We start from the raw sequence: 14,450 nt of genomic DNA on the forward strand, positions 1-14,450 counted from the left end.
CTTTGTGACCCCCTAGAGGGGTGGGATAAGGAGGGTGGGAGGGAGGGAGATGCAAGAAGGAAGAGATATGGGAACATATGTATATGTATAACTGATTCACTTTGTTATAAAGCAGAAACTAACATGCCATTGTAAAGCAATTATACTCCAATAAAGATGTTAAAAAAAAACAAGTCATCTTAGTCATGGGTTTTATTGCTTCCTGGGACCACTGATCCCAAACCACCCCTGATTCAGCAACTTCTTGTCCTTCTCCCCTTAAATAGTAGGTTCTGATTTTTTTTTCCTGTGTCTGCTTTAATCATGTGACCTCCTGTCAACTGGGAGGGCAGACTTTCTCCTTATCTCTTCCATCCATGTCAGTTGGTAGCTACGAGCTCCAGGCTCAGGAAGGCTGGACTCCCCTCTGGGTGGAAGGGCCGATCTCAAGGTCAGCGGCAGAAGCAGTTGGACCCATTCTGCAGTCAGATCACAGGTCCGAGACAGGCTAGCCGAGTGCAGCTGTTCACGAGAGGAGAACAGCGGCTGCGTTTATCCTGCTTCTCCTCCATAAAGAAACCTGGTCATGTTATTTGTACTGCTGTGGGGAAAATTAAAAAAACAAAGTTCATGCTATATTAAATATCTGGGCCTCCTGCACGATCATAAATCTCATACTGGGGGAGGGTGCCCTCTCTCCTTGTTTCTTTTTTTTTTTTCTCCTTGTTTCTTTAATTGCAAGTGGTAATGAATTGAGGCCTGATGGATGATGCCTGTGGGGTGGAAAATATATTTGTTTTTATTTTCTCAAAGTACTGAACCTTGTCATTTCCACGTGGACTTCTCCACAAATGGCAAAGTCCCTTATCTGCAGAATTTCCTGCACCTCTTTTGCGTTTGTGTACCCATTACCCCCCTGAACAGAATTTGAAAAAATAATTTAAAATGAAAACCAAATCATCCATATTTTTATTCTTTGCCAGGGGTGGGGGTTGGTGAATAGCATGATTAAAAGAGCAGATGACCCTTTCTTTCCTTGCCTTTCTCCTCCACACACAATATCCAGGAAGGAGAGGGAGAGAGGGAAAAAGATACACGAGCCTTGACTGCCAAAGACTGTGAAAACACATTTTGCAAGGACTTCCTGTTTGTTTCCTGTTTGGGTTTTTTTTTTTTTTTTGTCCTTATAGGAGATAGTTTGTGTGTGTGTCTGTGTGAGTGTGAAACAGAGAGAGAGGGAGGGAGAGAGACTGACTTAGAGTCAGAATCACATATGGAATAAAACCCCACATTTAGCTCGGAGATGTATCTGAATGAACAGATATATGCAAGCGTAAACATTAATGAGTGGCTCTTCATTGTGTGTTAACTGCTCTCTAATAAATTGCCACGAAATTAATGAGGGCTCTAGCTATACTTCGAGTTGTGTATCTTAAGCATTCATTTTCATTAAAACTTCTGCTGCCAGGTTAAAGCCGTTAGTAGCCATCTTGTAGAAGAGAACAGATGTGAGTTTCACAAATAGAGCCGCAAATGTGAGCCACATGTGTAGTTTTAAAATTTTCTAGCAGCCACATTAAAAGGGCAAAAAAAGTGAAATTAACTTTAATGATGTAGTTGATTTAACTCAGTCTATCCAAAATATTATCCTTTCAACATGTAATCAATATAAAGTTATTAAATGAGATATTTGACAGTTTTTGGTACTGACTCTTCAAAATCTGGTATTTTACGCTTAACTACACATCTCCAATTGGACTAGCCACACTTCAAGTGCTCAAGAACCACATGTGGGTTGGCTGTTGCGTTGGACAGCAGTGCTAGCATCCCTCTGCTGTTTCACAGTATTGAGAAGTTCCTCCTACAGCGTATGTGTATTTTTGTTGTTGCAAGAGAAAATGGAAACCAAATGCTACATGTTACTTGAGTACTGTGGTGTTTCCCCAAGTGTAGGACACTAGCATCAACAGCTGCCCTGTGGAAAAAGAGATTCGATGATGAAATAAGTTAGGAAAGTTCTCTTCTTGTACCCCCTTTTGGAGATTTACATGGTGTGCTAACATAGCACAGACTGAGAAAACTCTCTTGGGTAAAGGAGCCTATTGGAAGTTGACTTCTGTGTCTGTAAGGTTCCACCTCCTGCGTGTGACTGTTACCCAGCTACCACTATAACAACATGGTTAGTCTGGCATGGCACATTTATGTTATGCTTATAATATTTTTTTTCCTCCCGAGGTGTTCTAACACCCCTTGCCTCCCCGCGCTCACCCCGCCAGGCCCATGAAAGATACCAGAACAATGGTTCTGTCCCTGAGTATTTATCCCTATTAATTATCTTGCCCTCACAAAAACCTGAGGTCATTCTTTACTACACTTTTGGGGACAAGAATTCTGGAAATGGCCACAAGTGTCTCTGCGTAAGGAAAACTGTGTCTTCCCCTCCTCCACTCTTTTCAGAGCCTATCTCTACTTATTCTTTGTATTCAGAATCACCTGACAGCCAAGATATGTCTTCTTGATCTAGAACCACCTACTAAATTGAAAGCAGCAGATGGCTGTAATGTCTTGTACATGGACAGATTTTCAGAAAGTACCCAAATACACACCTTCCTCTCATTCTTTCAGAAATGAAGAACACTCTACAAAGATGAGGGGAGAAACATCTGAATGTGTATATGTGTAAACACGGAATACAGTTTCATAAGTAGAGTAATACTGTTCCTGCTAATGCTTTTTAAAAAAATATTTTGTGTGTGGTGTTAATTTACATGCTTTAATGTGTACTGTTATTGTAAAGTGTCTAAAGTAGTTGTGACAGCAATCAGTTTGAAGAAGATATACACTATACTTGACAACTGTCAATATTTAGCAAATGATCTTTTTGCCTTTGTTTTAGTGGGACCTCTGACGCTGCCCCCGTAAGTTTTGTTTTACGATCTGTACTTAAGCGGCAATTACCAGTTAAATAACTTCTGTCGCTGAATTTGGTCCAAGTTGACTGTATAATGCTTATATGTGGATGTATTTAAATAAGATTGATTTAAATGATCTGTTTTGTCTCGTTTTTTAGCACTTTAGTATTTCAATATTAGAGATGTCTTCTGAAGACTCTAGTAGCAGTAGAATCCCTTCGCTCTTGAAAACGCAAATTATACCATGAGTTTCATATAGACTTTCCAGAAGTAGCAGTGGAACGTTCTAAGTGCAAAAGTTTGCCTTTAGAATCTGTCTGATTAGGAAGGGCAGTCCATTCCCTAAAAAGGTAACAACAGCCTTCCCAACTTTGAACATCTGGGGGAGCTCTACTTGGAAAAGAAGTCTGAATTTTAGTCTCATGGATTTAATGGCGCTAAATTAACACAAATTTTTTTAATGGATTTTGTAGAATCCAATTATTAGGGGAAATCATTTAGCAAAGCCATATACTGGGGAATAGTCAAACACCACGTGCTAGTTTTGGAATGTGCATTTCCCAAGTGAATAGAATTTACTTCACCAAAAAGATTTTTTTGCACAATTCACAATACTTACAGAAATATGATTGTATCATTGGAGAAAAAAAAAGCTCACCTCTCTAATGATACATTTCACATTCACTAGTAAACTAGTGTAATTCCTTAATTATTTGGTGGGGATGCAAAAGAATAATCTGTCCATAGACTATAACTGCTTATTCCTAACTATATTTAGGAATGAATATATACTATTATTTAAAGTACTATTGAATTTTGAAGAACTGCTCAATAAATTCATATTATTAATAAAATTGTACTCTTTACATTTGCCTCAGCACAAATGCAGTTAAAAACATAAATTTATTTTAAAATACACCAAATAATACAGATTAGTTATCATGACTTTAAAATTCTAATTTCCAATAGCATTAAATCCCACACCAGTTTATGTGTTGTATATAACTAAAATGTTGAAAGTCTTGCACACAAAATGAGAGGCTTCTTCAAAAATGACTTTTTTGCCAAAAACAGGTTCTACGACCTATTGCTAATTATTATATTTCTTCAGGGGTACTTTGAAGCGCTTTCAAAGACATATCTGTAGCAGTTAGATCTAAATTTAGAGCAGAACATTCTGTCAGATATTTTGCCATATCACAAAATGCTGTAGTACTGTATTTTATATTAAAACCAAATTCTCAAGTATTCTGGTATATTACATATTATTATAGTAAAAAACCACTTTCTAGCTGTCTATTATTGTGTATATAATATTTTAAGAAAATAATGGGTATTTCAGTCCAAGCAAGAAAGTATAATGCAATAGGTGACATTCAGTTGATCTTTAGTCAAAATCCATTTAGGTATTTGACAGGGAAACTAGCAATCATAAGCTTGAATGTATACATTATTCTCAAGAACAAAATGGCAAACGATAATACATAAAGACATAGTCACTGGGGCAAGTTAGCTGGTGTGCAGACTGAAAAGTATCAACTTGCCAACACTCATCAGATTCTTTGTTATTGGTTGTTCCTGGAAGGGGAAGTGCTACAGTCAGTTGATGTTGCCTCCCCTTAGGTGGGGGACTTGCTCACAGTCAGTGCATGGTATAGAGAAATCTCTTGGGAAGCAGGGTTGAGTCAGAAGCTTAGAGATGCACCTCACTGTCTTTAAAACTGCTGTTACAATGTTCTGAACACTGTGATCTTTCCAAATGTGTTCTCTGTGTTTTGTACTGTAGAAAATAATACGCCATAAACTGGACTCTGTAGTGTTTCAAGCAACGTTATTTATTGGCTTATTGCCCCCCGCATATTTATGTACAGTTTACATAATAATATAAAACCTGTGATAATCCTTTGCCTTAAAAATAAAATCTAATGCTAAATATTGAGCGTGCTCTAATAAGTTTAAGCTACAAATTAATTTTTCCTTTAACACTTAAGACAGTGTCAAATAAAATATTACACGAATACTCTGCGGAGTGTTGCTGCCTATTCTGTTCTTGTGACAGTGTGTGTATCTTAATCCAGGACATGATGACCTGCTGGGTTCTATAAATAGATATTAGTAATCCTTTTAGAGAATGGGCCTGGCACTTAGCTGTGAGCTGAATACCTCCCCTTAACTCTTTTTTTTTTTTTTTTTTTTTTTGTGGTATGCGGGCCTCCCTCTGCTGCGGCCTCTTCCCGTTGCAGAGCACAGGCTCCGGACGCGCAGGCTCAGCGGCCATGGCCCACGGGGCCCAGCCGCTCCGCGGCACGCGGGGTCCCCCCAGACCGGGGCGCGAACCCGGTTCCCCTGCATCGGCAGGCAGACGCGCAACCACTGCGCCACCAGGGAAGCCCCCTCCCCTTAACTCTTATAAATAGATTTTCCCATGCCACAGAAGTATGAAGAAAAACAGCCCTTCATGTTCTCTCTCTCTACAATTTTTGTCTTGATTCCTACTGAATCTTCACATTTTATTTGTGTTTCCATCATATTCCTAAATAGAAAAATGCCAGAGATGCCTGAAGATGGATGAAATCACCTAATTTCAGCAGGGAAAGGGATCTTGCAATTATTCAAGTCCAGTTTCTTATGGAACAGTTAGAACCCGAGTTGTAGACAGGTTTAGTGACTGCTCAAGCTCTGAGCGACAAGGGTGGGCTGACCCCATCCTGATGTCCAGAAGATTGTCACAGTTCCAATAAGTGAAAAGGAACTGTGTTAGTCTTGGGGCTGGCACACGGCAGCAAGTAGAGGGAGATATGGCATGGGCTAGAAAACCGTTTCCTTATTAGGTCCTGGTCTTCGCCTGGCTGATTTAATCAGTTACAGAGGAATATATGTGTATATATATTTTTTTTTAATTTTTATTTATTTATTTATTTTTATTTTTGGCTGTGTAGGGTCTTCGTTTCTGTGCGAGGGCGTTCTCTATTTGCGGAGAGCGGGGGGCACTCCTCATCGCGGTGCGAGGGCCGCTCACTATCGCGGCCTCTCTTGTTGCAGGGCACAGGCTCCCGACGCGAAGGCTCAGCAGTTGTGGCTCACGGGCCTAGTTGCTCCGCGGCATGTGGGTTCTTCCCAGACCAGGGCTCGAACCCGTGTCCCCTACATTGGCAGGCAGATTCTCAACCACTGCGCCACCAGGGAAGCCCACAGAGGAATAAATTTTTGAAGGCAGTTTTTCTGGGAAAGAAAGCGTTGGCTCCTAGGGATTATCACTGATGCTCTTTCACCTTGGAAGCAATGCTTCAGACTTGGCCCAGTGAAAAGGTACATCCTGGGTGCGTGATAATACACTTGTACTTTGAAAAGCATCTGTGTGGTCTGCTTATTTTTAAGTGACCGGAAACGCCGGTCCTTTGAGGAATTAGGCGTTATTTAGGTCCAGAAAATAGAGACTGGGCTGGAAAGGCATCCTGACACCGATTCGGGGCCCCATGGGCTGCGGGTTTTCGAAGGGATGTGACGGTTTCCCAGGCGAGCGCCGACCAAAGGGCTCTAGGACCCAGCGGCTGCGCGCGGGGCCGGCGGCGCCCGCCGCCTCCTGTGGGACTCGGCGCGGGCCGTAGCTGGGCGCGGGTTCGCGGCCTGCCCACGGATCGTCACCGCAGAGACGCGGCGGGCGCTGAGGCGCGCGGGCTGCGCACGGTGCGCGTGGGCGTGTCCCGACCCGGCCGCGCGCCCCGCCCCGGCCCCGCCGGCTTGCTTGACCCCAGGCCCAGCTCCAGGGCCCGGGTCTCGCGCCCTTGGCGGGCAACGTAAAGCGCGGGAGCATTTGGGGCCGGGCATGCCGGGAGCCCCCGGGGCAGCCGCCGCCGCCGCCGCCGCCACCGCTACCGCGTCTGTCGCCGGTGCGCGCCGCTGACGCGCGGAGATGAAATTCCCGGGCTCGGTGCTGGCGTCCGTGTTCCTCTTCGTGGCCGAGACGACGGCGGCGCTGTACCTGAGCAGCACCTACCGCTCGGGCGGGGACGGCATGTGGCAGGCGCTGACGCTGCTCTTCTCACTGCTGCCCTGCGCCCTTGTGCAGCTCACGCTCCTCTTCGTGCACCGCGACTTCAGCCGCGACCGGCCGCTCGTGCTGCTGCTGCACCTGCTACAGCTCGGGCCACTCTTCAGGTGCGTGCTGGACCCCCGGCGGTGGGGTCGGGCCTCCCGGAGGGAGGGGACAGGTGGCCGGAGTCGCGGACTGGGCCCAGGCCGGCCCGCTCGGCTCCTGAGCTCCACCGTCGCTGTCACAGGAATGCGACAGGAACCTGGGAGAGTGGGAATCGAGCCGGGGCGTACCGCCTTCCTGTTAGGGGCGAGCGTAGGAAATTGCTGATAGGCAACTGAATTTGACGAACAGAAAGGTCAGTTTTATACACTTTGACCTCATAAAAGACATGCTTTCCCTGAGATCAGGTGGGATCTGGCAGGATGAGTTTGTGTCGTGACGGGCCCTTAGGAAGTGGGTTCTAAATGGCCGTTAGAGTAGAAGTGTATACAGCTGATTGAATTTAAATTGATCAAACACGTGGAGTGTGCCAGGCACTGTTCTGCGCGTGTTACAAATATTAACTTACGTAATTCTCATACATGACATACATGACTCTAGAAATCCACGCATTATTCTTTTCTCTCGGATGTGGAACATACGGGGTTGTAGAAATGTCTTCGGGGCCCTGCCAAACTTCTAAACGCAGTCAATGAAGTTGGAACACAAGTGCCATGAAGACCCCAGCACTTCCTGGGCGTTAAGAAAAACTGTTAGTGACATTTCTGTAAATTAAGTTGTATTAACACAAAGCAAGTAGAAAAAGAAATTCCTGGTAATGAAGTAGAGTTTGGCTTATCTAAGGACCATGAAGAGAGTTTTAAATGTGTTGTTTTGATATCTTTCATCTCTGTAGGAAAAGCAAAACAAAGGGTTTCTATCTGGATTAGAAACAAATTTATAATACTGAACTTTAGATGTAGGTGGTAGAAGAGGTGGAAAGGCCAGAGACGCAAGAGTGGTAATTTCTGGATGATGGAGTTATGGGTGATTTTCATTTTCTCCTGAAAAATATAGAAAAGTGCATCATTTACTCTTTTATTATACTTTTCTACATGTTTCAGTTTTTACAGTAAAAATATTTTAACTTTATTAAAGAAAGAAAAAGTTTGGTGCTGGAGAGATAACTTCTCAACTATAAATAAAGTTTCAACACCATAAAGAGACCTATTTCCAGAAAATTCTGAATAGGTCATTGTCTTTTGGGTCATTGTCTTTTGGGGGGAAAAACAAAATAAAACATAAAAAACAAAGGAATAAACAACGCGCTTCCGTTAACAAGGGCGCTTTCATTCTAATGCAGCTGATTTCTTTCAAGAAGATATTGGACCCATGCTGAGATACGCAAAATGTGGTTCCAAGCCTCTTAGCTTCCAGATGAAAAGAAAAGCAACTTGATGTTGTGTATTAACGTGACTTAATATCTTATTGCAAGTTCTTCCTGCTGACTGTTTGATTCTATTCTAACTCTAAGACATCAGCTTCACATAAAGATCAAAATTATTTCCCCCAAACAAAGGAGAGTCTCTCTTCCCTTCTTACCGATTGGACTTAGTAATATTTTAAAACTGTTTTGGGATAATTTAGCTCTGTTTAATTTGGGGTGGGTACTAACTAACCAAACTCACTTTCTTTTTAGGTGAGATGATGTTTTTGAGTTCACTCAGTTCAGCTGCATTACATTACACTGTAATGATTATGGGCTAAAGACTACAAACTAGGCCCCACTCCTTCTTTAGGGAGGCATTGGGAGAGCACCATATTTCATTTATATCAGTCTTATATTTAAAACTGTAGTTGCAGTTTGAAGGGTTGTTTCCTCATTAAGCCTAGTTTGGAACAATACGAACATTGAATAATGTCTTGAATTTATTTTTTTCTATTTTAAGGACAGTCTTACTGTGAATGATAACAGATATTCTGGAAAACCAGAGTGGGGAAAAGCACCTCTTAACAACAGCGAAATTTGTTTTTCATTCTTTTACAGTTATGTTAATTTTTTAAATTAACTGGGAGAAGGAGTAAATATAAATGAGTTACAGGTTCAAGGAATTTTCCCCCATTCTTCACTGGTATAGTGAGGAAAAATGGTACATAAAAATCTGGCTTTATAAAGTAAAAGCTAAAAAAAAATAAAATGAAATAAAGTAAAAGCTAAGAAGTTCTAGTAATTTTTTTATTCAAGTATAGTTGATGTACAGTATTATATAAGTTACAGGTGTACAATATATAGTGATTCACAATTTTAAAGGTTATACTCCATTTATAGTTATTATAAAATATAGGCTACATTGCCCATGTTGTACAATATATCCTTATTGCTTATTTTATACCTAATAGTTTGTACCCCTTAATCTCCTACCCCTATATTGGCCCTCCCCCTTCCCTCTCCCCACTGGTAACCACTAGTTTGTTCTCTATATCTGTGAGTCTAGTATTTTTTATAGAACATTGCAAAATGATTCACCATTGTACTTCTCTCTTTAGTAAACTTTCAAAAGACTTTAAAATAATAATAGCCTAAATTTGAAGAGTTTTCTTGTTGTTGCTTGCAAAGTGCTTTTACATACAGTATTTAATTCCATCCACTGTAAAACCTTGTGAGCTAACTGTCATTATCTTTTTTTTACAGTTGAGAATTGAGGCTCAGTGAGATTATGCAAGTGGCTTTTCTTTCTTTTTAACCAGTTTGGTTCTTGTGTAGCTTCTCAGAGCATGTGTGTCATAGGAAGATAACGTGGCGTATAGGAAATCATAATCAGTATTTCTTTTGAAAATGTGTTTTTATTAACTACCTTAGAGGGTCTCTGGTACCACAGATTATTTGTGCTGACACCAACATGCATGGTTTCAGCTAAGGAATAAACTCCTTCCACTGTGGGCCTGTCGATGCAGGGTACACGGGTTCGTACAAAAAAAATGGCATAAAATGGAAAAAAAAAAATAGATCATCCTGCTGATTACCTACATTAGGAATCAGCAAACTATGCCCCACAGGTGAAATCCCCCTATGGCCTGTTTTTGTAAATAAAGTTTTATTGGGACACAGCCATGCTCATTCATTTCTGTGTAGTCTGTGGCTGCCTTTGCACTACAGTGGCAGAGTTGAGTAGTTGCAATAGAGACCAGGGCCTGCAGAGCCTAAAATATTTACTCTTTGTAAATACAGAAAATGTTTGCCAAACCTTGGTCTACACAATACTGAAAAACTACCTTGAATGATTTTGATGAAAATACTTAATTTATGGCTACATTTAGACAACTTCTCAAGTAAAACAAAACAAAACAAAACAAAAAGCATTTGGAGTAATTGTATGAGTCTTGCAGAATTCCAAGAAGAATAGTAGAGTGTGTTTCTTATCAGTTTTCTTAACCAGTAGTGGCAAATAGCAGAAGTCTTAGGGGGCCTTTCACAAATTTATTAAACACCTACTACATATGAAACTCTGTGCTAAGATTTTTATTAGTTGGGAAAAACAGTGGATTGCAAGGGGGTACACCTGGGTTTCAGGGCCACCTCTGTGATTAGCTCCTTCTGGGACCTACTTTCATTTCCATTGGTAGACTGCAAATGCTTTCCATTAAACACAGCCCCTCCTCAGCATCCAGAGAATTGCTTTTGCCTCTGAACCTTCATTTTATTCACTCAGCTCTTAACACGTGCTGGTGTTTCACTTGTTTGTTTGTTTTAGTCTTTAAAAATTCTCAGCTTGATTTTATTATTCAAGTAAAATATATTTGTTGAAACGACAGAAGGGCAGAAAACAGATAAACACAACTAAAAAATTTTAAAGTTCTAACTAAAGAAAACAGCTAACTAAAGAAAACAGTTCTTAATGTTTTGTTGTATATCCTTACTAATATTTTTACAGTGGTAAGCTGGTAAACCGTAAACTGTCTGGGGGGGGGGTGGCAGGGCGGGGGTGGAAGCCCTGGTTTGCAGTGTTTGCTGATTTCTATGATTTAAATATTTCCATTATGGCCTATTTCAAGTTACAAAGTTGTTTAAGAACTGGCTCACAAAATTCCTAACTATTGGGCATCCCTGGTGGCACAGTGGTTAAGAATCCGCCTGCCAGTGCAGGGGACATGGGTTCAATCCCTGGTCCGGGAAGATCCCACATGCTGCAGAGCAAGTAAGCCCATGTGCCACAAGTACTGAGCCTGTGCTCTAGAGCCTGCGAGCCACAACTACTGAGCCCGCGTGCTCTAGGGCTTCAATCCCTGGTCCGGGAAGATCCCACATGCTGCAGAGCAAGTAAGCCCATGTGCCACAAGTACTGAGCCTGTGCTCTAGAGCCTGCGAGCCACAACTACTGAGCCCGCGTGCTCTAGGGCCTGCGTACCACAACTACTGAGCCCGCATGCTGCAACTACTAAAACCCGTGTGCCTAGAGCCCGTGCCCTGCAACAAGAGAAGCCACCGCAATGAGAAGCCCGTGCTCTGCAACAAGAGAAGCCACCACAATGAGAAGCCCGCTCGCCGCAGCTAGAGAAAGCCCATGTGCAGCAACACAGACCCAATGCAGCCAAAAAAAAAAAATTCCAAACTATTTAATTGTCTCATAAGTCAGTATGAGCCAGCTCAGGCACTTCTCTATTTATGTGTATATGTGTGTATGTGTGTGTGATTTGTGTGTATGTATATATATATAATTTTATTTTTATTAAAAATGGAATTTTCTGTATATATTCCATTGTAATTTACTCCTTTTGCTTACCAAATATAGGAAACATTTTTATATATCAGTATATGTATGTGTATACTGTCAATTTTAAGGACTGGATAATATTTCATTGAATACACATATTAGGATTTATTTAATCATTGTTTTATTTGAGGACCTTTAGAGTATTTCCAGAATTTTGCTATTACAAATAATGGTATGTTTCAAATTTTTGCAGTAGGCTTTCTAAGTGAGTAAATATATGAGAAATATCTTATAAACTGAAAGTGCTATATAAATATTAGTTGTATTAATTATTTATTATCCTTATTATGTATAGGTCCCATATTCTTGCTTAGATTGTGAGCACCTGTGAATGAGGCGGGCATCCAGCTATCTTTGCGTTCCCCACAGCACTTAGCAGAGTGCATCTGCATTCATCACATATTTGAAAATAAAGAAGATGGTCAGTTTATTCTGTCTTCTAGTCCTTGTTGTGGTCAGTGGTCCAACAGTGTAAAGTCGCTAGGCCTCAAACAGTCCTCAGTCATAGATTTGAGTTTTTCCTCAGAACAAATTCAGTTGGATCAGCTGGACTTGAACTCAGAACCTTGAAGTTCATTGTTTTCAGCTGAACAAGCTGGTCCATGCTGTTTTACATGTTTTCATGTAATAAAGTGTCCATGACCCCAGTGGACAAAATGTAGCAGACAATTGGCTGTCGCTCTCCCTCCCCTTCCCCCCATACTACTACGTACCTTTTTTTCTCTCAGGAACAGATGAACAAAGATAATAATCACAAAATATATCCACTTTGTACTCACTAAAGAAGTTCCTGCATTTCGTTTCTTACATCAGGTTTTATTTTATTATATCGAATTATGCATGTATTCTTGTTGCCCTGGTTGCCTCCAGGTGAGAGTACAAAGTTAACAATACTCAATAAAATAAACGAAGCCATAAAATCTTCTGGCAGCATTATAAGGTTGTTATAAAAATGCACGTTTGGGGAAAAAATGTCCTTTAACAATTTTTAAACCTAAGGCCATGAACATTTTTCTTATTCCTAGGAAAAAAATATTTTTTCCCAACATTTTGTTAGGAAAATTTTCAAACATACAGAAGACAACTTGAAAGAATTGCACGGTGAACACCCAAGTACTTGTCACCTAGATTCTACAGTTAACGTTTTTTTTCACACATCTATCCGTTCCTCTATCAATCCCTCAATCAATTTGTGAGAGTGTGTGTATAAATCGTATACGTCAGTACTCTTCCTCTCTTCAATATCCATATCATTACCTAAAGAGGGAAATCCAATTTTAAAAGCCAGGTACTCTATCCGTCTAGAACGGTGACTGCTTAAGGTGCCATCCCTAGGGCAGGCTTGAAACTCCATAGATAAGACAGAGCTGGCAAGCTTCCAGGCATGATTGACTTTAGTCATGTCCCGTAAAGGCTTAAGAGAGCAGAGATGGTAATGTGGTCTTCCAGGGGAATTCTAGATGGGAAACTGCTCTGTACTGGGGGATCTTCCAACCATAGCTGCTGGGTTTTTTTAATATATAAAAATTTATTTATTTTATTTTATTTATTTTTGGCCACGTTGGGTCTTCGTTGCTGCCCGCGGGCTTTTCTCTAGTTGCGGCGAGCGGTGGCATCTCTTGTTGTGGTGCGCGGGCTCAGCAGTTGTGGCTCAAGGGCTCTAGAGCGCAGGCTCAGTAGTTGTAGCGCACGGGCTTAGTTGCTCCGCGGCATGTGGGATCTTCCTGGACCAGGGCTTGAACCCGTGTCCCCTGCATTGGCAGGCGGATTCTTAACCACTGCACCACCAGGGAAGTCCCGTAGCTGCTGATTTAACTGATGTGATTTGGGACATCTATTGGATGGGAAAAAAAAATATATGTGCATATATATATATACATACATATATATATGTGTGTGTGTATATACATGCATACACACATACCCATATACTGTATTATCTCCATAACAGTGCAGCAAAGTAGGTTTTATCTCTGCTTTGTAATTGAGGGAAAGGGCTTGGGTTAAATTACCTGTCCAGGGCTGCACAGCTAATATGTGTCAGGAAGGGAAATGGAATGTTTTTCTGTGGCTCTGGAGCCTGAACCACTTCCCATTCCATTCTCTACTTGGTTTCCTTGCCTCAGTGGCCTTCGGTGTCACCTCTGAATTTGCTTCACACTCAGGCCAGTTGGCCTGGTGGAGGGCCTCAAGAGGACTGCGTGCTCAGAACTGGTCCTTAGAGAGGATGATTTTAGAGGAGGGGCTACAGTTCAGAGTAACCAAGTCAAGGCTTTGAGAATCAGGCTAAGTGAAAGCAGGGTAACTGAGAAAAGACAGAATCCTGTCTGCCTCTGATCATCATGACTTGCTGGTTTGTCTCCAGGTGTTTTGAAGTCTTCTGCATCTATTGTCAGTCAAGCCACATCGAAGAGCCTTATGTCAGCATCACCAAGAAGCGACAGATGCCAAAAAATGGCCTCTCAGAGGAAATTGAGAAGGAAGTGGGCCAGGCAGAGGGCAAGCTATTCACCCACCGATCTGCGTTCAGCCGGGCATCAGTGATCCAGGCTTTCCTGGGCTCAGCCCCTCAGCTGACCCTGCAGCTGTATATAAGCGCCCTGCAGCAGAACGTCACTATCGGAAGATGTATGTATATTTTTTATTTCTATTTGCATTTGGGAATCAAAGTGGAGAGCAAAACATAAGGTTTATTTTGTTTTAGGCGAAATTCGTTTATATGTGCATTCAATCCTAAATCTGTGTTCCAGTTACTAAGCTCAAAACATAGTT

General features: G+C 41.6%; 1 protein-coding gene across 1 annotated transcript in view; it reads left to right on the plus strand.

Annotated features, from left to right (window-relative positions):
* Positions 1–6,663: 6,663 nt before the first annotated feature.
* Positions 6,664–14,450, plus strand: part of XK (X-linked Kx blood group antigen, Kell and VPS13A binding protein) — a 48,813-nt gene continuing 41,026 nt past the window's right edge. Inside the window, exons 1-2 of the mRNA XM_007127772.4 lie at positions 6,664–7,049; positions 14,044–14,306. Of these exons, the coding sequence (XP_007127834.2) occupies positions 6,805–7,049; positions 14,044–14,306 (508 nt within the window). The 5' untranslated portion in view covers positions 6,664–6,804. The remainder of the gene's footprint in view (positions 7,050–14,043; positions 14,307–14,450) is intronic.

The sequence above is a fragment of the Physeter macrocephalus genome, chromosome 21 (assembly GCF_002837175.3).
Source record: "Physeter macrocephalus isolate SW-GA chromosome 21, ASM283717v5, whole genome shotgun sequence".
In the NCBI taxonomy this organism is placed as follows: Eukaryota; Metazoa; Chordata; class Mammalia; order Artiodactyla; family Physeteridae; genus Physeter; species Physeter macrocephalus.